The 22,049-nt window shown below is 40.9% G+C and overlaps 2 protein-coding genes across 4 annotated transcripts in view; one reads left to right on the forward strand and one right to left on the reverse strand.

The window, feature by feature from the left end:
- Positions 1 to 4,262, forward strand: LOC110529944 (uncharacterized). The gene is made up of 4 exons (XM_021612628.3): positions 1 to 679; positions 815 to 918; positions 1,223 to 1,325; positions 1,715 to 4,262. Exons 1-4 carry the CDS (start codon positions 328 to 330, stop codon positions 2,599 to 2,601), a joined length of 1,446 nt encoding a protein of 481 aa, XP_021468303.3. The 5' UTR covers positions 1 to 327; the 3' UTR covers positions 2,602 to 4,262.
- The window catches only part of tmem71 (transmembrane protein 71), a 26,615-nt gene continuing 8,085 nt past the window's right edge, over positions 3,520 to 22,049 (reverse strand). Inside the window, exons 2-11 of one of the 3 annotated variants that reach the window (XM_090181753.1) lie at positions 16,927 to 17,028; positions 16,697 to 16,757; positions 10,551 to 10,605; positions 9,953 to 10,168; positions 8,178 to 8,362; positions 6,775 to 6,960; positions 6,523 to 6,589; positions 6,259 to 6,320; positions 6,111 to 6,160; positions 3,520 to 6,006 (exon numbers count right to left, since the gene is read on the reverse strand). In XM_090181753.1, coding sequence (XP_090037879.1) covers positions 5,983 to 6,006; positions 6,111 to 6,160; positions 6,259 to 6,320; positions 6,523 to 6,589; positions 6,775 to 6,960; positions 8,178 to 8,307 — 519 coding nt within the window. In that variant the 5' untranslated portion in view covers positions 8,308 to 8,362; positions 9,953 to 10,168; positions 10,551 to 10,605; positions 16,697 to 16,757; positions 16,927 to 17,028 and the 3' untranslated portion in view covers positions 3,520 to 5,982. The remainder of the gene's footprint in view (positions 6,007 to 6,110; positions 6,161 to 6,258; positions 6,321 to 6,522; positions 6,590 to 6,774; positions 6,961 to 8,177; positions 8,363 to 9,952; positions 10,169 to 10,550; positions 10,606 to 16,696; positions 16,758 to 16,926; positions 17,029 to 22,049) is intronic. The other 2 variants (XM_021612631.3, XM_090181754.1) reach the window with 2 other exon arrangements.

Below are 22,049 nucleotides of genomic sequence, written 5' to 3' on the forward strand. Positions count from 1 at the left end.
GTCTGACTTTCACTTTTACTTGAGCAACTTTCTATTTTAAGGTATCTATACTTTATCTCAAGTATGACAATTGGAAACTTTTACCACCACTGATCATGATTGATCGTACATTCCAGCACAGTAGCCAGCGGCATGTGCTTAAACGATTGTTTGCGGACCGCAATGATATCAAAGAAGAAGAAGACAAAGAAGAGGAAGAAGGACTGGGTGAAATTACCACGCAGGCGCAGTGTGAGAGGTATTCAAAAATACTTCCTGGTCAACAAAGGCACTCTGTTGACATTTTATTGATGCTAAACTACATTTGATTTCGAGGCGTCGGCATTTATGCTTTTCTACAGCCTATTTCTTCTACACTTCCTATTAACAATCCTGAAAGCATTTTCTCTAGTAATGGCAAATTCCGTTGCTTTTCACACTCAGCTAGCCTCCATCATGGAGGTTTTGGCTAATGCGGCCGTGGCTGAAATCTGCGAGCTTGTTGACAATGGCTATGCCGTCCTGCATGTGGAGATATCTCGAGGCCAGAAGGAGAATGAAACGTTGAGGAGAAAACTACGGCTGATGGAGATGAAAGTGTCTAGTGCGAGTACTCCGAGAGAGGGAATGGGAAGCTCCATCCTTCCGCACAGTCGCTCTCGAGCTCACCTTGGCATGGAATCGAAAAGGACATCAAACAGTACGTTACATTTACTGGTTATAACAATTCATTTACATTAATTGGTTACATCATTTATAGAACGAATTGTTTTAAGACGGCATTAATAACGTATATTGTGTCTGTATGCATGCTATTCCCCTCTACTCATTTTAGGCGAGGTACGATGTCGGGGAGCAATTGATTCCAAGTTGGTAACCAGCATGTTTAGGCACAGAGAGTCCTCAGGTGACACTGGACAAACGACAACACCGAGAAAGGTAAGCTTTACGTTTGCCTCGGTGTGCCTCATTTTCCCACAATATTTAAAAAAGGCAGCCTAATATTTCACAATGGTTATCAACACCACCTAGGTCTGAAAGCAAAAATGACCTAGCCTACCTAGTCTTAGTGGTCATCTTGCAGTAAAGCTATGTTGTTTTACCTGTTTACTGTGCTGTTAGTGTTCTTGTTGTATCTTTTCAGTTTTCTTTGACTGTGTAAGGTGTACCATTTTCTCACAGTTTGTGCACAGTAAGTGGATTATTCCCAGTTATATCTGGCATCCCAACTGATTTTACACAGACTGCAGGGTTGGAAGAGATAAACCCCAAATCACCTACCATCAAAGAGGAGATGTGGGAAGAATCCTGGGAGAATCATGACCAATGGGGGAGACTGAGTAGTGGTAAGTAAAATGGTAGACAAGCTTATGTGTTTTCATTATACCTTTTGGAAAAGTGTTTTCATACACACCTCATTACACTTTGATGCTTTCAGTTATGCCTTTCCCATAAATATGAATGAATCAACCTTTCTATTGACCCAATAACTTGCCAAATGAATACTGTCATGTAAAGTGATTGCAACAATGTCAAACTACATACGGAATACATTTATTTAAGTATAACTGAATTTATGTCAGTTTGGGCTTTCATATAGACTATACTGTATAGATGTATACCAATAACTCTCTGAAATTGCTCATATCCTTCAACTGATGTGATTTTTGATGATTACCTTCACGATGAGCATCCAGTTTATAGCGATTCACACACGGCCTTGTTGATTTTATAGGAGCTTTAAATCACAGTGCTGATGGAGGAGAAAGGCAATCCAACGTCGACACAGAGGCTGCTCAACCAATCAGCAAACAGGAGAATGCCAGCTCTTGTTTATGGGTGAGTGGTGAAACGGACAACAACCTCCTGCCAGGATCAAATAACCTGAGTGTGAACAAAAGATCTCTAAACCCAGGACTGGAAAATGGTGATGGAATACTTAAAAGTGTGGGCTTTGATTGTATGATGTTTGAGCCCCACAGACAACTTGGGACCCTTCGCACACAGGGTTCTGGGGCTGATCTTCCCGAGTGCTCTTACTCTCATGTGGATGTTGTACCTACTCAATCGGAGTCAGAGAATGGATTCCCCTATGAAATGAGCAAAGTGATTCCCTCCATAACTGAGCACAAAAAACATGTCGCTTACCAGGACGGTAGACAGAGGGCGCCGTTGCCCTCAGAGCCTCACAGGACTGTAGGAAAAGGCATGGAAACAGGATCCAATGGTTTGGTCTCCCATGACAGTCATAATGATGGGAGTAACAATGGTGACGTCTCAGCAGGTAAGCTGTTAATTTGTAGTTTCTGCGGTAAGACTTTGGCTTGTCTGAAGAATCTCAAGACACACCTGAGGGTTCATACTGGTGAGAAGCCGTTCAGCTGCGCGCAGTGCGGGAAGCGCTTCTCTGACTCCAGCAACCTCAAGCGACACCAGAGCGTTCACACGGGGGAGAGACGCTACGGCTGCAGCCACTGCGGCAAGCGCTTCGCACAGTCGGGCTCACTCAAAGTGCACATGAGCGTACACACGGGATGTAAGCAGTTCAGATGTATGCACTGTGGGAAGACTTTCATATCGGCCAATCACCTCAATAGACACATCAGTGTTCATGATGGATAAATACTTTTACCAACAACTTTTCAATGGGTGAAAGCATACCTAAACGTGCTTCAGCCAAGCTTGAACAGAAAAGGGACTCGGAGGTTGGCATTTATTGGGATGACTCATGTACAGCTCTGCAGGGTAGTCAGCCACAGTCATAAAATCAGCTTTTTAAACCAAACACTAAACTTAAATTAAGACCAAAAAGCTAAAACAAAAAAAATTGTACAATATACGGTGCTTTTGGAAAGTCTTCAGACCCCTGGACTTTTTCCACATTGTTACATTAGCCTTATTCTAAATTCAATTAAATTGCCCCCACTCCCTCAATCTACACACACTACCCAATAATGACAAAGCATAAACAGGTTTAGACATTTTTGCAAGATGTAGAAACATCAAGGGTGATCAGTGGAGACATGGTGCACCTGAGCTCAATTTTGAATCTCATAGCAAAGGGTCTGAATAATTATGTAAATAAGCTAATTCTTATTTGCTAAAATTTCTAAAAACCTGTTCACCTTTGTCATTATGGGGTATTGTGTATAGATTGAGGGACAATTTTAATTTAATCCATTTTAGAATAAGGCTGTGACTTAACAAAATGTGAAAAAAGGAAGGGGTCTGAATACTTTCCGAATGCACTGTGTATAGCCAATTATGATTTTGCAGCTGGCCCGTCTAATGGAAATCGCTCAACTGTGCCTCCAGGACAACAGTCATCCCAATAAATGTCAACCTGCAAAGGAATCGGGTGCTTGACTGACGGACTTTATAGTCCAAAAATGATTCCGTACACTTTTCAATGTGTTTTTGTAACTATCGTTGTTGTTAGTCACTCATCCTCTGACATGACAGTGCCTCATTTGAGGAAAATAGTGATAGTATGTAGACGTGTAAGTGGTATTGTCAAACAAATAACTTTCATGGTGCAAATTTTGTAATAGTGTATTAACCAGACAGTTTTTATTTATTTTTTTACAATAATACGAGCATGGTGTAGTCATGATTTAATAGGGTTCCTAAAAGAGCCAGTCAAATTGAATGGATGGATGTTGCACAGGCTCACTGCTACATGAAGGCCTCTTACAGTCAATGAAATATTTACTGCCCTATCAATCTAAGTCTCTACTCCTCAGCTGGTGCAGAAAGTGTTCAGTGGTTTGAACACTGACGAGTCATTCATGATACATTTCACGGTCACGTTATAGACTCGCATTAGAAACAGAATATTTCCAGAGATCCTGAAAATGCACTGAAAATATTGAATCTTAAAAATAAGGTCACATACTTGGACAACTATAAAAAATGACATTTAATAAAAGTTGTATAAGCCAATTGAGTTGAACTATTTTACAAATCTGTTAGAAAAGATTAACATTTCAGTGCAATATAGCTCATTAACTATTAAAGAATATAAAAACAGTACAGACAGACAATGATTACATTTTCAGATACATCCAATGTGAGTGCAAAAGATAAACATGCATACAAGAACCACACATTTTGCAAATGTGGAAACTAGTTGAGTATCAAAGCAATACAAATTATGATTATATAAAAAAAGTAACATTTCAAACTGGTTTATGTAAAGGTACACAATAGGAAATTACTTAAATCTCAAGGTCTTGTAAAGTACATTCAGTATATGCCAATAAATCATGAATATTACAAAGAAATAACAGCCATGTTGTCTTCATATACTGTAGTATGTACATTAGCCTTTTTACAATAAACTAGCAATAAAATGGTGTCTACCGGCAACTTTTTTTTATATATTAATTTTGGCTTATTGATGAAGTATTGGTGATTTAACACTTTCTGGTCAGAGAATTGTCTCATTTGGAGTAATCATTCAGATTTGGCACTTGGAGTGAATACATACAGCAATACTTCTCAAGTCACTTTCGTCTGGACAAACAGTACATATATGGAGACAATTAAATACAACTTTTCTAAAGGACCAACAACATCCAATGTATTACAAAGAATGGCCAGTTGAGATGTACAGTACAAAATGAACTCATTATTAAAGTACAAATCACCTATTTTTAGATTCTCAAAAAATCCTGCTGTAGTTTGAGGTCCAAACATGACTCATATTTCAACTTTATAAAGCTATACAATATGAACTTTATTCAGCTACTTGCTGTGCCCTGTTCCTTTTCCTGACAGAAAACACACTTTCCCTCTGGGTTGATAAACAACCATAATTACTCAGCTTTCAATGCCATTACATACTCAACATTGTACCATTTAATGAGTCAAATAAAGGGGGGGGGGGCGATTGTGTTATTCTTTGCCGCCGTCATTATGCTCAATCTCAACATTCACATTCCATTATTGTGATCCACTGATAAGTGGTTGTGGTTAACCACAAGAGACAGCTAGTGGTATGAGTATTATGAAAATGACCACCTCCTCCCCATATCCCTTGAATACAAACATTTCTATACACGTTTCAGCACTACCATGAGCAGATAGGCATCCTCACACAGGGCTGACTTTTCTTTTCCGGCAGCATTTTCTGTCACTTCCCTGTATTTGAACTGTTATCTGATTCCGCAGTCTACTGCCTACTGACATGTAGCCCTGTTTAGTTTAGCAGGCACAGCATGCTATTAGCTAAGCCAGGCTAAAGAAGGCACTTAGCATGTTGTATTTCCATTTGCTTCTATTCAGATTAAAAGTTGCAGCTGTCATTTTTGTGAGGAAAAAACAGGTCTCAGACTGCAAGCCACTGCTACTTTAATGGCCCTGCAATTGTATTCAAAATACTGGAAGCTAGAAAATAAGTAACACTGGACAGCCCTAAAAAACCCAAGATCAACTATCAACAATATCAATTCAGGTATTTGAAGAATATATTAAAAACATGTGTGCATAATATATGATATGAATATTACCGACTTATTTTTATATTCAGGATTATGGGAAACATCTTGGACAATCAAATGGCAGTGATCAGTGAGCAAAATAACTAGCATAGTCCGGAAGGCATATTATCCCAATACAAGTTCCAAATACGCAATGCATCGTCACGTGCATCGTAGTTTACAAAAATACAGTTAAAATTATCTTCTTCTAACGTGGAATTTCAAATGAAATTGCTTTTGATTATGCGTTTTATTGTATTTATTCCACTGATCTGTGCTCATTTTTGCATGACCAGTGTCACCCTATACCCGCTCAATTGAGCCCAATAACCTGCTTTTATGACCAGATTAATGGAACTCGTGTTACATTATGTGAAAGTGCAATCTACACGCATTTATCTAATGAAATGTAAGAATCTATATTACTCTTTTTCTTGTGGTCCACATCCACCCTTTTCATTATCATAGATTCATTTCATGAGTAAACAGATATTGTGTGTGTGTGTGTACGCACAGCTTTCATCTACTCATTCTTTGATGTAATATCCTGGAACAAAAATTAAGAACAAAGTTATTGACCACGTTAATGTAAAACATGTGGTTGCCTGAGGTCAAAATAAATGTAATTTAATATTTGAGAATATGACTCACCTCGGTCTTCGCTTTTCTCCACTTGCCCATGGGCCCAGATTGTGAGACGACTGGAGAAAAGGCAATGTATTAAATGAATGGTCAATTTTTGAAACACCATTGAAATTGGCTTCAAACGCTACACTGAATACACTAGAGGTATACTTACATAGATATATCATTATTAATATAAATGTGGTGAATGCCATTGTCAGTCCCCACAACAGACACCTGAAAAAGAATGAAATAGTTTACGTTAGCAGGTATTCTATACAAGAGAGCATCATTAAGAGTGCTTTTATCAAATAATTTCATACTGAATGAGATATATACTGTTTACTTTCCTAAAATGTCCAAATATTTTATGCTGGTTATTTCAATATTCGGTTAAAAAGTAAATGCCACCCCATACACCTTTATACTGATGGCTTACCTTGAAAATACGGCAGAGAAGATAAAGACCATGAGAATGATGAAGAGAGCTTTCGTCATGGAAAAATCTGAAATGCATAAATATTTTAACAAAACTGACAAAAACCCAATGGAACCTCCTCTCCTGTCTTCATCTAGTACTGTTGAGACGAGAGGGGGAGCTTGATCTATAATGATATACACAAACAGTTAAACATTTGAGAATACACAGAAGAGAGTGTAGATAATGAGATAACAATGGACTGCAGCTCACCTGCTGGCTGGGGTTTAGGGGGACAGCAGCTATTGGAGAGGAAGGCTGAGGGGGGCGGGACATCCAGAAGGCCACCCAGGGGTTGGCCGAAATGCTCCTGGTGGACGCAGGTCTCCGTGATGATCTCCTCCTGCACCATGGGCTCGTGAGCCAACTTCGTGGGCATGGAAATGATCTCACTGTCATCTGGAATGGCAAAGGAGACACGACTACAGCTGAGGAAGGTTGTTAGTTTCACGCATCTATTCAAGGTTGGTGTGGTTTACCCTCGAAGCAGTCTAGGGATGATAATATGAGATACCATGTGAGCTTTGACAGCACTCATATTTTATACATACAGTGCCTTCGAAAGTATTCAGACCACTTCACTTTATCCACATTTTGTTACATTAGCCTTATTCTAAAATTGATAAAATTGTGTTGTCCTCATCAATCTACACACTACCCTGTAATGACAAAGCAAAAACAGGTTTATAAATTGTTACTAAATTATGAAAAATAAAAACACATTTACAAATTATTCAGACCCTTTACTCAGTACTTTGTTGAAGCACCTTCGGCAGCGTTTACAGCATTAAGTCTTAGGTATGACGCTACAAGCTTGGCACAACTGTATTTGGGGAGTTTCTCCCATTCTTCTATGCAGATCCTCTCAAGCTCTGTCAGCTTGCTGCACAGCTATTTTCAGGTCTCTCCAGACATGTTTGATCGGGTTCAAGTCCTCTGGCTGGGACACTTAAGGACCTTCAGAGACTTGTCCCGAAGCCACTCCTGCGTTGTCTGGCTGTGTGTTTAGGGTCATTGTCCTGTTGGAAGTTGAACCTTTGGCCCAGAGCTCTCTGGAGCAGGTTTTCATCAAGGATCTCTCTGTACTTTGCTCCATTCATCTTTCCCTCGATCCTGACTATTCTTCCAGTCCCTGCCGCTGAAAAACATCCCCACACTTCATGATTCTTCTACCACTCTTCACCGTAGGGATAGTGCCAAGTTTCCTCCAGATGTGACGCTTGGCATTCAAGGCAAAGAATTCAATCTTGGTTTCATCAGACCAGAGAATCTTGTTTCTCAATAAGATATATGTTATATGTTTAATACATTTGCAAAAAAACTGTTCGCTTTGTCATTATGGGTTATTGTATGTAGATTGGATAAAAAAAAAAAATAATAATTTTAGAATAAGGTTGTAACGTAACAAAATGTGGAAAAAGGGGACTGAATACTTTCCGAAGGCACTGTATAAGACAGCAGCCACTTGATAAGAGCCTTGCTTAATGGGACAACAACATTACCCTTTACAAGTCCATACATAAACATGGCCAAAATTACATGAAATAAGTGCAACATTGCTTAAGTGTCACAACAGTTGGCCATCCCAAGTGCCTCCCACTCAGACATAGCCTTACCATAAGTGAAGCTGCAGCTGGTGTCCAAATCGGTGGTGCTATGCTCCATCCAGGAGGACTCTGCAAGAGGTGGGTGACGCACCCCTCCGAACACTTTCTCATCCAGCCATGACTGACACGTCTCAGTCATGTCACTAAACAGACTAGCTAGAGACCGGCGGGCCTTCCGCCTGCGTCTGAAGATTCTAAGGGGAGGGAAACACAAGTCATACTTTTTATCAGGACAATGTCAACAAATGTGTAAAAGACTAATGTTCTTAATAGTATTCCTAATGTGTTTCTTTGTACTGCATCTGTGATCACAGTAATAATCAATAATGTTGTCACGATACTTAGTATGACAGACTCAAAAAACAAGTCCTAACTAAATCTACCTTGTGTTTCATGTACTTATTTCATGTCATTTGTCATGTTAGCGTAGTGACTTGTAAAGGGTATCGTTATTGTCCCTTTGAGCAAGGTTCTTATCAATTGGCTGCTGTCCTATATGTATTGAATATGAGAGCTGCCAAAGCTCCTGTGGTATCTCATATTATCCCTCGCCTTCCGACCATGACACCAAAGCTCCCGTGGTATCTCATATTATCCCTCTCCTTCCGACCATGACACCAAAGCTCCCGGGGTATCTCATATTATCCCTCTCCTTCTGACCATGACACCAAAGCTCCCGTGGTATCTCATATTATCCCTCTCCTTCTGACCATGACACCAAAGCTCCCGGGGTATCTCATATTATCCCTCGCCTTCCGACCATGACACCAAAGCTCCCGTGGTATCTCATATTATCCCTAGCCTTCCGACCATGACACCAAAGTGGTTTGTTTTTGAAGTTATAGAGCACACAATGTTGGTTTGGATGATATTTTCTGCTAAATGGCATATATTACAATATTTGACCAAAAGCAGGTTCTAAAAGGACCATTGGGTATTGTGATACTGTATTGTCAAAGTAGTAATAATTAGACAGTGGGGTAAGTTCGAAAGCCCACAAAACCAGTGGCTTAACCATGCCATGTGAAAATTCATCTCTGAACAAATCTCTATTACATAATTCCGCCAATAAATTATTTTGTGTATCATAGGCTTTCAAATAAAATGACAGCATGATTATGCAATCAAATGTATTTTAACCAAATGCCTGCAAGGCATTGATGTTTTTCATTTTAAGAGCAAAATGGCACTGACTAGAATCTCTTAGCAATGCAAACGGTTGACTTGACTTACGAGCTCCAATTTACAGGACTAACCAGCCTCACATTTTCCGTGCAGCTCTCTCAAATAGGCTAATCCATTCCCTCATCCCTATAAACAGGGCTTGTGTTTGAACACAGACCGGCATGGTTATCCACCCCCAAATAGAAATCTGAACCCACTGTCAAGAGCTGCATAACGACGGGGAGAACATTTCCGACCATGATACCAAAGTGGTTTGCTACAGTTCACCAAAGTAGTTTGCTACAGTCATTTTCAATTGTAATTCACTATTATTTAATACCCATAGTCGTTCTACATTTTAAACTATATACACCTCAGAGTTTAGCTTTCATAGTTATTCATGAATGCTAGCTAAACGGTGTCTATTAGTGACTGACATTCAACCAGACCTAGGTCAAATACTGAGGTATACTTGATTTAGCTCAACGTTTGCACTTCTGGGACTAGTCTATTGGTTCCATTGCATCGGGCAAACCAAGTATTTGCACAGAAAAAATATTTGACATAATAGTTTTCTCAGTTCTGGATTCAACGTGGCATGTCTCTTTGGAACAACTGACCTGACTAGATTCTCTTTGTAGGACAGTTTGATTTTGGAGGGGGTGAGAGAGACATTGCCCTCGTCATCCCAGGTGTAGCTGTCCTCAGTCAGAACGTAGTAGCCGTTGTTGAGGAGGCGGGGGCTCCGGCGGCAGGAGCTGGGGGAGCCCGTCACGGGGTTCACAGAGTAACACTCATATGATGAATCTGGAGATGACAGGAGGGACAGGCCCAGGCTACAGAGTACACAAAGAGAACCAAGACAGAATTATAGATGTCAGAGTTATTCAACACTTCAACATCACTTTAAATATGTGTTTCAAAGATTACAACAGCGTTGTCCAACTTTCCTTCTGGACGGGTACCGTTCAGCAGGCTTCCGCTCCAACTTAGCACACCTGATTTGACTAGTTAGATGTTCCCCAAGACCTTGATTAGTTGAAACAGGTGTGTAACAATGGGGTTGGAGCATAAGCCTGCATACTCAATAGCTCTCCAGGAGGGCTGGTCACCCATTGCATACATAGTTCCAAATTTATTTTGGTAAATGTAATTCTACTCGAAGCAACGCTACATTGCATCCATGCACCTCAAAGCCTACATTTTGACCAGTTTTACCTTTGACATGACTCGTTAGCCAATGTTTTTTCTCTCTTTCTCTTTATAGGTGAACCTGTTGATATACAAAAATATTGACAGATTATGACTTCCAAGACTTCACAAGTTTGTTGGCTAGCCTAATTCATTAAAATCCATAAGAGTCTAGATGTACCCGTGCGTCAATCTAACATAATACATTTAAAAAATCTGTGACGCTTGGCATTCAGGCCAAAGAGTTCAATCTTGGTTTCATGAATCAAGAGAATCTTGTTTCTCATGGTCTAAGAGACTTTAGGTTCCTTTTGGCAAACTCAAAGCGGGATGTCATGCGCCTTTTACTGAGGAGTGGCTTCCGTCTGGCCACTCTACCAAAAGGCCTAATAGGTGGAGTGCTGCAGAGATGGTTGTCCTTCTGGAAGGTTCTCCCATCTCCACAGAGGAACTCTGGATCTCTGTCAGGGTGACCATTGGGTTCTTGGTCACCTCCCTGACCAAGGCCCTTCCTTCTCCCCCGATAGCTCAGTTTGCCCGGGCGGCCAGCTGCTGTAGACATTTTTTGGTACCCTATCCAGATTTATGCCTTGACACAATCCTGTCTCGGAGCTCTACAGACAATTCCTTCGACCTCATGGCTTGGTTTTTATTCTGACATGCACTGTCAACTGTGGGACCTTATATAGACAGCTGTGCGCCTCTCCAAATCATGTCCAGTCAATTGAATTTACCACAGGTGGACCCCAATCAAGTTGGAGAAACATCTCAAGGATGATCAATGGAGGATGCACCGGAGTTAAATTTCGAGTCTCATAGCAAAGGGTATAAACACTTATGTAAATAAGGTATGTTATTATTATTTTTTTAAATATGCAAAAAATATGTTAACCTGTTTTCACCTTGTCATTATGGGGTATTGTGTGTAGATTGAGATTTTTTTATTTAATCCATTTTAGAACAAAGCTGTAACGTAATGAAACGTGGAAAAAGGGAAGGGGTCTGAATACTTTCCAAATGCGCTGTATATTTCCTAAGCTTTTTTAAATATCTCCTAGATATAGGACGGACCTTTCAACCCTTATTCTTTTTTCCCTATTTATGCATGTGTTGTTCAGTGCATTTCTATTGGCTATAGTAGTAAATATTTTGGGGGCATACCTTAAAGAGGTCGTAAAATTCCAAATCAAATAGATAAATGCTCCATGGAATGACCATGGTATAGCCAGCAGCATACCACCCTGCATCCCACTGCTGGCTTGCTTCTGAAGCTAAGCAGGGTTGGTCCTGGTCGGTCCCTGGATGGAAGACCAGATGCTGCTGGAAGAGGTGCTGAAGGGACTCCAGTAGGCACCCTTTCCTCTGGTTGAAAAAAAAAATATCCCAATGCCCCAGGGCAGTGATTGGGGATATTGCACTGTGTAGGGTGCTGTATTTTAGATGGGACGTTAAACGGGTGTCTTGACTCTCTGTGGTCACTAAAGATCCCATGGCACTTGTTGTAAGAGTAGGGGTGTTAACCCCGGTGTCCTGGCTAAATTCCCAATCTGACCATCAGTCACCTAATCATCCCCAGCTTACAATTGGCTCATTCATCTCCCCTGTAACTATTCCCCAGGCTGTTGCTGTAAATGAGAACATGTTCTCAGTCAACTTACCTGGTAAAATAGGGGTTAAAGAAATAAAGAAAACATCTTAAAACAATTCCATATGTTAACTTAGTATCCCCGCCAATGGCTTAAGACTTAAAAAAAAACTGTGTGACATCGATATGAGCCAAACATTTATTCTACTGTAAAAATGTACTGTGTAAATACGATAATTTTGGAGTTCTGTGAGACTTAAGGTTGTGACTGCATCACAATATAAATTCAGGTTGGGTTTGTTTCAAACCTGCCCACAGCTGGCAGCTGAAAAGCCATCATCAATTCGGAGTGCAGATGCATGCGACCCAATCGTAATGCATGCGGAAAATTTGGGTTGACTTTGGACATCACTATGGGATAGTCAGGGACCATCAGTAAATTACACAATGTACATGGGGAAATGTTAATTCCAATAGCTCCAAATTTCCAAGACATAAAAGCTCAAACCAACTATAAATTGTAGGAATTCACGTACAAATATTTAAATAATTTAATGAGAACTAAAAATGTGTACAACATGATACAGTGGTAGCAATACATGGTTATAACATCTACAGAAAAGACAAATGCCAATGGTGGTGCAGTCCAATTCATAACCACATTTCTGTAAAGGTGAGAGAGGATCTCAGGTTAAATACTGTTGAAGAAATATGGCTACAGGTTCACCAGTCTCACCTCTAGCCCATTCTGGTGGGAAGCTGCTATAGACCACCAAGTGCTACCAGTCAGTATCTGGAGAACATGTGTGAAATGTTTCATAATGTACAGTACCAGTCAAAAGTTTGGACACACCTACTCATTCAAGGGTTTATTTTTACTATTTTCTACATTGTAAAATAATAGTGAAGACATCAAAACTATGGAATAACACATATGGCATCATGTAGTGACCAAACGTGTTGTGGACACCCCTTCAAATGAGTGGAGTTTGATACTTCAACCACACCCGTTCCTGACAGGTTTACAAAATCGAGGATTAGTCATGCAATCTCCATAGACAAACATAGACTAGCAGTAAAATAGACTAGCAGTAAAATGGCACATACTGAAGAGCTCTGTGACTTTCAACATGGCGACGGGGCACTGCTAGAGCTGCCCCGGTAAGTGTGGTTATTGTGAAGTGGAAATGTCTAGGCGCAAAAACGGCTCATACACTAAGTGGTAGGCCACAAAAACTCAGAACGGGGCCGCAGTGTGCTGAACAAGTAGCGCATATAAAATTGTTTGTCCTCTGTTGCAACACTCATTACCGAGTTCCAAACTGCCTCTGGAAGCAACGTCAGCACAATAATTGTTCGTTGGGAGTTCCATGAAATAGGTTCCCATGGTCGAGCAGCTGCACACAAGCCTAAGATCACCATGCGCAATATCTATAAGAGTCGGCTGGAGTGGTATTAAAACTCGAGGCCATTGGACTCTGGAGCAGTGGAAATGTGTTTTCTGGACTGAGAACCCAAACAAATCTGGGTATGGTGGATGACAGGAGAACGCTACCTGCCCGAATGCATAGTGCCAACTGTAAAGTTTGGTGGAGGGGGAATAATGGTCTGGGGCTGTTTTTTATTGTTTGGGCTAGGCCCCTTAATCTTAACGCTACAGCATACAATGACATTCTGGACGAATCTGTGTTTTCAACTGAGGCAACAATTTGTTGAAGGCCCTTTCCTGTTTCAGAATTGACAATGCCCCCATGCATAAAGTGAGGTCCATACAGAAATGGTTTGTCGAGATCATTGTGGAAGAACTTGACTGGCCTGCACAGAGCCCTGACCTCAACCACAACGAAAAGCTTTAGGATGAATTGGAATCGCCCAATATCAGTGCCCGGCCTCACTAATGCGTGTGGCTGAATGGAAGCTAGTCCCCGCAGCAATGTTCCAACATCTAGTGGAAAGCCTTCCTAGAAGAGTGGAGGCTGTTATAGCAGCAAAGATGGGACCAACTCCATATTAATGCCCATGATTTTGGTACGAGACGTTCAACAAGCAGGTGTCCACATACCTCTGGCCATGTAGTGTAAGTCTGGCCGCACAACCCGATTGGCAAAAGAACCGCACATTGAGAAATCATGACTAAACGGAATAAAAATATGATACTATGAAACAAATATAAATTATACAAAGAATAAAAAGCTTTGGAGCACCTTAAATTTTGGGCAAAAAGGAAATCTCTGCTCCATCATTCATTGAATCAGATGGCTAATTCATTATAAACCCACTGATATTTCCAACTATTTCCAACTACCTTAATGATTTTTATATTGGCAAGATTAGCAAACTTAGGCATGACATGCCAGCAACAAATGGCGACCGTACACATCCAAGTATAACTGACCAAATTATGAAGAAAAGCATTGTAAATTGAGCATGGAAGTGTTGAAAAAGTTGTTTATCAACAATGACAAGCCACCTGGATCTGACAACTAGGATAGAAAATTACTGAGGATAATAGGGGACGATATTGCCACTCCTATTTGCTATGTTGTCAATCTAAGCCTACAAGAAAGTGTGTACCCTCAGGCCTGGAGGGAAGCAAAAGTCATTCCATTACCAAAGAACAGTACAAAAAACTTTTACTGGCTCATATAGCCGACCAATCAGCCTGTTACCAACCCTTAGTAAACTTTTTGACAACAGACTTTCAGCATGCTTTTAGGGAAGGGCATTCAACATACATGGGACTTACACAAATTACTGATTTGCTGAAAGAAATTGATGATAAAAACATTGTGGGAGCTGTTTTGTTAGACTACAGTATGGCTTTTGACATTATTGATCATAGTCTGCTGCTGGAAAAATGTGTTATGACTTTACACCTGTGTTACAGAACACAGATGTTTTTTTTTAATGCAAGTCATAATTCCGGTAGAATGAGGCATTCCCCAGGGCACCTGTCTAGGCCCCTTTACTAATGACATGCCACTGGCTGAGTAAAGCCAGTGTGTATGTATGCGGATGACTCAACACTGTACATGTCAGCTACTACAGCGACTGAAATCACTGCAATACTTAAAGAGCTGCTGTTAGTTTCAGAATTGATGGCAAGAAATAAGTTAGTCCTAAATATTTCTAAAACTGAAAGCATTGTATTTGGGACAAATCATTTACTAATTCCTAAACCTCAACTAAATAATGTAATGAATAATGTGGAAATTGAGCAAGCTGAGGTGACCAAGCTGCTTGGAGTAACCATGGATTGTAAACTAAAAATGTTGATGCAGCAGGAAAAGTCTGTCCATAGTAAAGCGCTGCTCTGCCTTCTTAACAACACTATCAACAAGGCATGTCCTACAGGCTTTAGTTTTGTCGCACATGGACTACTGTCCAGTCGTGTGGTCAGGTGCCACAAAGAGGGACTAAGGAAAATTATAATTGGCTCAGAACAGGGCAACATGGCTGGCCCTTAAATGTACACGGAGAGCTAACAATAATATGCATGCCAATCTCTCATGGCTCAAAGTAGAGGAGAAATTGACTTCATCACTAATAGTTTTTGTAAGAAACTTTGAGATGCTGAATGCACCGAGCTGTCTGTTTAAACTACTAGCACACAGCTCGGACACCCATTCACTCCCCACAAGACATGCCACCAGAGGTCTCTTCACAACCCCAAAGTCCAAAACAGACTATGGGAGGCGCACAGCACTATATGGAGGCATAGCTATATGGAACTCTATTCCACATCAGGGAACTGATGCAAGCAGTAGAATTAGATTTAAAACAATTGACAAAAATGTACCTTATGGAACAGAGGGAACTGTAAAGAGACACACAGGCATACACATGCTAAACACACATACACATGTATTTTGTATTGTAGATATGTGGTGGTAGAGTAGTGGCCTGAGGGCACACAATGTGTTGTGAAAAGTGTTATGAAATGTAATATTTTATATAACTGCCTTAATGTACCCCAGGAAGAGTATCTGCCTTGACAGCAGCTAATGGGGATCCTAAATAAATACAAACATGAAAATATTGTCTCATTTACATTGTGTAATTTATTGAAGATCCCTAACCAGGCCCGGCTATCCATACTCAAATCAACTTTGCCACGGTCACACACCAGCCGGCTGAAGCGTATCGGCTAAATAATTTGTATAACTCTTCCCACCTGTGAACAAACCACACTCGAAACCAACTTACGTTTGAATTCAGTCATAGCCTCTAGCATTTAATGATCCAAATATAAAATGATGCCATGTCAGGAAGTGCAGTCACCCTTTAGGGGCTGGATCCTTACTTGAGATCAATGTGCGTAACTTGGAAGTTTAGTGAAGATCTGCATGATTTACATTAAAGTCTGAGGTAAAGAGCACAGATCTCAAGTTAGGATTCTACCCCAAGTGCAGTCCTTATTTTACCCTTCCTTGATCAGGAGCTGAAAACCACAGGTGAGGTAACAGTCAATAAATCATCTTCTAGTAAACAAAGTAAGTGGTCAGCCACAGCCAGGACCAACATTCCAGTACTTGGTGTTGAAGCCAGTTGAGTACAATAACAACATGTTAACATACTACTAACTCACAAGCAGTTCAGCATGTTTATAATTGCCTGACTGCTGAATTGGAACCTTCAAGATGAATAACCTAAAAAAAAAAAAGGTATTTGTTGGTTGTGTTAAACCATATAGAATGGTTGACTCTATAGACAAAAGGATAACGTATATAGAACCGTCTTGTTCAGATGGGTATTTCTGTCTTTAAATTCTAAGCACAATAAATAAAAATACAAAATCTAGAAATGGAGTTGACGTACTTGTAACAACCCCATTGTAAGGCAGGGCCATATCTGCCTGTACACACACAGCGGTGTCTCGGGAGGAGCGTTCACGGTCAAAAGGTTCTGGGTTGTCTCAATCTGGAAAACACATAAGAAAACAGTCTTGATAAGACAAAGCCAGACAGAAAGCAGTAATAACACTTAGAACTACTGCATAGAAAATAAATGCCTGAAATGACAATTATAAGGAACGATCGAACCAAATGGAAAAATAGGAACATGTTGTTGAATTCCCACAGAAGTACAATATATTACTAAAAGGATATGGACACCTGCTCGTCAAACATCTCATTCCAAAATCATGGGCATTAATATGGAGTTGGTCCCCCCTTTTGCTGCTATAACAGCCTCCACTCTTCTGGGAAGGCTTTCCACTAGATCTTGGAACATTGCTGCGGGGACTTACTTCCATTCAGCCACAAGAGCATTAGTGAGGTCGGGCACTGACATTGGGCAATTAGGCTTGGCTCGCAGTCGTTGCTCCAATTCATCCCAAAGGTGTTCGATGGGGTTGAGATCAGGCCTCTGTGCAGGCCAGTCCAGTTATTCTACATTGACCTCGACAAACCATTTCTGTATGGACCTTGCTTTGTGCACAGGGGCATTGTCATGCTAAAACTGGAAAAAGCCTTCCCCAAACTGTTGACACAAAGTTGGAAGCACAGAATCTTCTAGAATGTCGTTGTATGCTGTAGCGTTAATAATTCCCTTCACTGGTACTAAGGGGACTAGCCCGAACCATGAAAAACAGCCCCAGACCATTATTCCTCCTCCACTAAACTTCATAGTTGGCACTATGCATTGGGGCAGGTAGCGTTCTCCTGGCATCCTCCAATCACACATTTGTCCATTGGACTGCCAGATGGTGAAGCGTGATTCATCACTCCAGAGAACGCATTTCCACTGCTCCAGAGTTCAATGGGGACGAGCTCTATACCACTCTAGCCGACGCTTGGCATTGCGATCTTAGGCTTGTGTGCGGCTGCTTGACCATGGAAACACATTTTAAGAAGCTCCCGACGAGCAGTTCTTGTGCCTAAGTTGCTTCCAGAGGTAGTTTGGAACTCAGTAGTGAGTGTTGCAACCAAGGACGCGCTTCAGCACTCGGCAGTCCTGTTCTTTGAGCTTGTGTGACCTACCACTTCACGGCTGAGCCGTTGTTGCTCCTAGACGTTTCCAAAGTAACTGCACTTACAGTTGACCGGGGCAGCTCTAGCAGGGCAGACATTTGACAAACTGACTTGTTGGAAAGGTGGCATCTTATGACGGTGCCACGTTGAAAGTCACTGAGCTCTTCAGTAAGGCCATTCTATTGCCAATGTTTGTCTATGGAGATTTCATGGATGTGTGCTTGAATTGTATACACTTGTGGCTGAAATAGCCAAATCCACTAATTTGAAGGGGTGTCCACATACTTTTACATAGTATAATGCATTCCAATACACTCCATTTAGACATTAACGTCATTCACCTTGATGCCAATTATTGTACTAGTCTTGTGCAGCAGATACCACTCAAGCAAGGAGCAAAGCAAACATTGCTTACCCAAGTATGGTGTTAACAGAATAAGCACTTTTAGAAGTGAGATTTCCACTGGGCAGTTACTTTAAGGCAGTGTATCCCAAACTCGGTCCTCTGGACCCCAAGGGGTGCACGTTTTGGTTTTTGCCCTAGCACTACAGTCGTGGCCAAAAGTTGAGAATGACACAAATATAAATTTGCAGACACACAAAGTCTGCTGCCTCAGTTTGTGTGATGGCAATTAACATATACTCCAGAATGTTTGAAGAGTGATCAGATGAAAGTCCCTCTTTGCCATGCAAATTAACTGAATCCCCAAAAAACATTTCCACTGCATTTCAGCCCTGCCACAAAACAACCATCTGACATGTCAGTGATTCTCTCGTTAGTGTGAACGAGGACAATGCTGGAGATCACTCTGTCATGCTGATTGTTCAAATAACAGACTGGAACCTTCAAAAGGAGGGTGGTGCTTGGAATCATTGTTCTTCTTCTGTCAACCATGGTTACCTGCAAGGAAACACGTGCCGTCATCATTGCTTTGCACAAAAAGGGCTTCACATGCAAGGATATTGCTGCCAGTAAGATTGCACCTAAATCAACCATTTATCGGATCATCAAGAACTTCAAGGAGAGCGGTTCAATTGTTGTGAAGAAGGCTTCAGGGCGTCCAAGAAAGTCCGGCAAGCACCAGGACCGTCTCCTAAAGTTGATTCAGCTGTGGGATCGGGGCACCACCAGTACAGAGCTTGCTCAGGAATGGCAGCAGGCAGGTGTGAGTGCATCTCCACGCACAGTGAGGCGAAGACTTTTGGGGGATGGCCTGGTGTCAAGGGCAGCAAAGAAGCCACTTCTCTCCAGGAAAAACATCAGGGACAGACTGATATTCTGCAAAAGGTACAGGGATTGGACTGCTGAGGACTGGGGTAAAGTCATTTTCTCTGATGAATCCCCTTTCCGATTGTTTGGGGCATCCGGAAAATAGCTTGTCCGGAAAAGACAAGGTGAGCGCTACCATCAGTCATGCCAACAGTAAAGCATCCTGAGACCATTCATGTGTGGGATTGCTTCTCAGCCAAGGGAGTGGGCTCACTCACAATTTTGCCTAAGAACACAGCCATGAATAAAGAATGGTACCAACACATCCTCCGAGAGCAACTTCTCCCAACCATCCAGGAACAGTTTGGTGACAAACAATGCCTTTTCCAGCATGATGGAGCACCTTGCCATAAGGCAAAAGTGATAACTAAGTGGCTCAGGGAACAAAACGTCGATATTTTGAGTCCATGGCCAGAAAACTCCCCAGACCTTAATCCCATTGAAAACTTGTGGTCAATCCTCAAGAGGTGGGGGGACAAACAAAAACCTACAAATTCTGACAAACTCCAAGTACTGATTATGCAAGAATGGGCTGCCATCAGTCAGGATGTGGCCCAGAAGTTAATTGACAGCACGCCAGGGTGGATTACAGAGGTCTTGAAAAAGAAGGGTCAACACTGCAAATATTGACTCTTTGCATCAACTTCATGTAATTGTCAATAAAAGCATTTGACACTTATGAAATGCTTGTAATTATACTTCAGTATTCCATAGTAACACATGACAAAAATATCTAAAGACACTGAAGCAGAAAACTTTGTGGAAATTAATATTTGTGCCATTCTCAAAACTTTTGGCCACGACTGTACACAGCGGATTCAAATAATCATCAAGCGTTGACAATTTGAATCAGCTGTGGTGCTAGGGCAAAAACCAAAATGTGCACCCCTTGGTTGTACCAAGGACCAAGTTTGGGAAACACTCACTCCTAAAAATTCATATTCTGTTAACCCGTATCCAAAATGTTGAGTCGTCCTATACTCGTTTGTGGCCAAAGCATAACTTGGAGGTACATGACATGCTGCCAAATTAGCGGTCTACCTGCATTAATATTTTTTATGACCAGTATACACTCACACCATTCCAACACAGAAAAGCTGCTTTTAACAAACTTAATTACCATTTTTAGGAAGGAAAACTATTTCACTCATACTGTAACTTAAGTAATTCTAGGTCATATTTCATAGAAATCTGGAAACAGTGGGCAGTTACTTTAAAATCCTTAGCCTAACCCCTCTAGTTGTTACCAAGATTACTCTGCCCTGGTAATCCCCCCCCCCCCCCCCCCGAGATATCAGACCAGTCCTTCTCTCTGCTTCTGATGGGCTTTCCAATCAAAACACTGCTGACATGGTAGACTGCTGAAATTCAAGGTAGCATGGGAATCTAAGTAGACAGGGATTTTGTATGTCTTTATGAGGTATCAAAGTTGATTCTAACATGCATAACCAAAATGCTAATTTCAACACGGGTACTTGTAGTTTACTAAGTACTACTGATTTAAGTACTGCTATTACGTTTAGAGACAATCTGAGGTTTGCATATTAAACACATTCACTTTTTTAGGACATTTCACAAAGTATGTGAAACTCAATTGATCAGTCTTACCCAAACAGTTCTGCTTGAAATAAACGTATTTTGCAACACCCCTAATAATATTTTGTGGAACGATGCGTGTTTACCTAGTTACTTCAAATCTAGTTTAACTCAAATTGTATTTGTTTATTGAGGACTTTGTTCTCATGCAGTCCAAAATCTTGTTCATTCTCTGACACCCTGAGAAAAACAGCTGCAGAAAACCAGAGGACAAAAAAGAAAAATACGTTGATGTCACATTTCCTGTTAACTCTATCCTGACTAGAAGCTATTCAACACTGCAAGATAATGCCAATGTGTCCTTTTCTGTTCTTGATAGATGATAGTTATCCAAATCTAGCAAAAAATATATATATTATCTGGGATACTGCAAAGAAATAAGACTAAATTAAAACATTAATAAATTCTCGCATTCAACCTTATTAGCATTACAGTACGTTATGTTCATAGAGGCTATTTGTTGTTCTTAAAATCCTCTCTGTATGCTTGTTTGGTCTTTTCTGGTGCCAGACGCTAAATTGTCCGCCAGACTTGTTTCTGTACATCTGTCTTCCTGGGGCATTCTTCCAAATGAGAGGCATTATGGGATGGCTCTGTGACACCCGATGCATAAGACTATGTGGGTCAGACTTTCCGCCGTGGTAACAGTCTCTGTCTGCTGACACAGGAGAGGGTACTATAGCAGTAAACGAGTGGAACAGAGGCCCAGTGTTTCAGTAGACCGAGAAGGCCTGAGGGGAATAGCACAACGGTTGGCTTGTGAAGTGTGTCTGGAAACTGGCTTTCTACAGTGGCTTCAGAAAGTATTCACACCCCTTGCCTTTTTTTGACACGTTGTTTGTTATTTAAAATTGATTAAATATCCCATAATGTCAAAGTGGAATTGTGTCTCATTTTATTATTAATTAAAAATAGAAAACTGAAATATCTTGAGTCAATAAGTATTCAACCCCTTTGTTATGACAAGCTTGAATAAGTTCAGAAGTAAACATTTGCTTCACAAGTCACAATAAGTTAACATGGACTCACTATGTGCAATAATAGTGTTTAACATGATTGTTGAATGACTACCTCACCTCTGTACTCCACACAATTATCTATAT

The sequence above is a fragment of the Oncorhynchus mykiss genome, chromosome 8, assembly GCF_057628025.1.
Source record: "Oncorhynchus mykiss isolate SJ-2025 chromosome 8, ASM5762802v1, whole genome shotgun sequence".
NCBI lineage: Eukaryota > Metazoa > Chordata > Actinopteri > Salmoniformes > Salmonidae > Oncorhynchus > Oncorhynchus mykiss.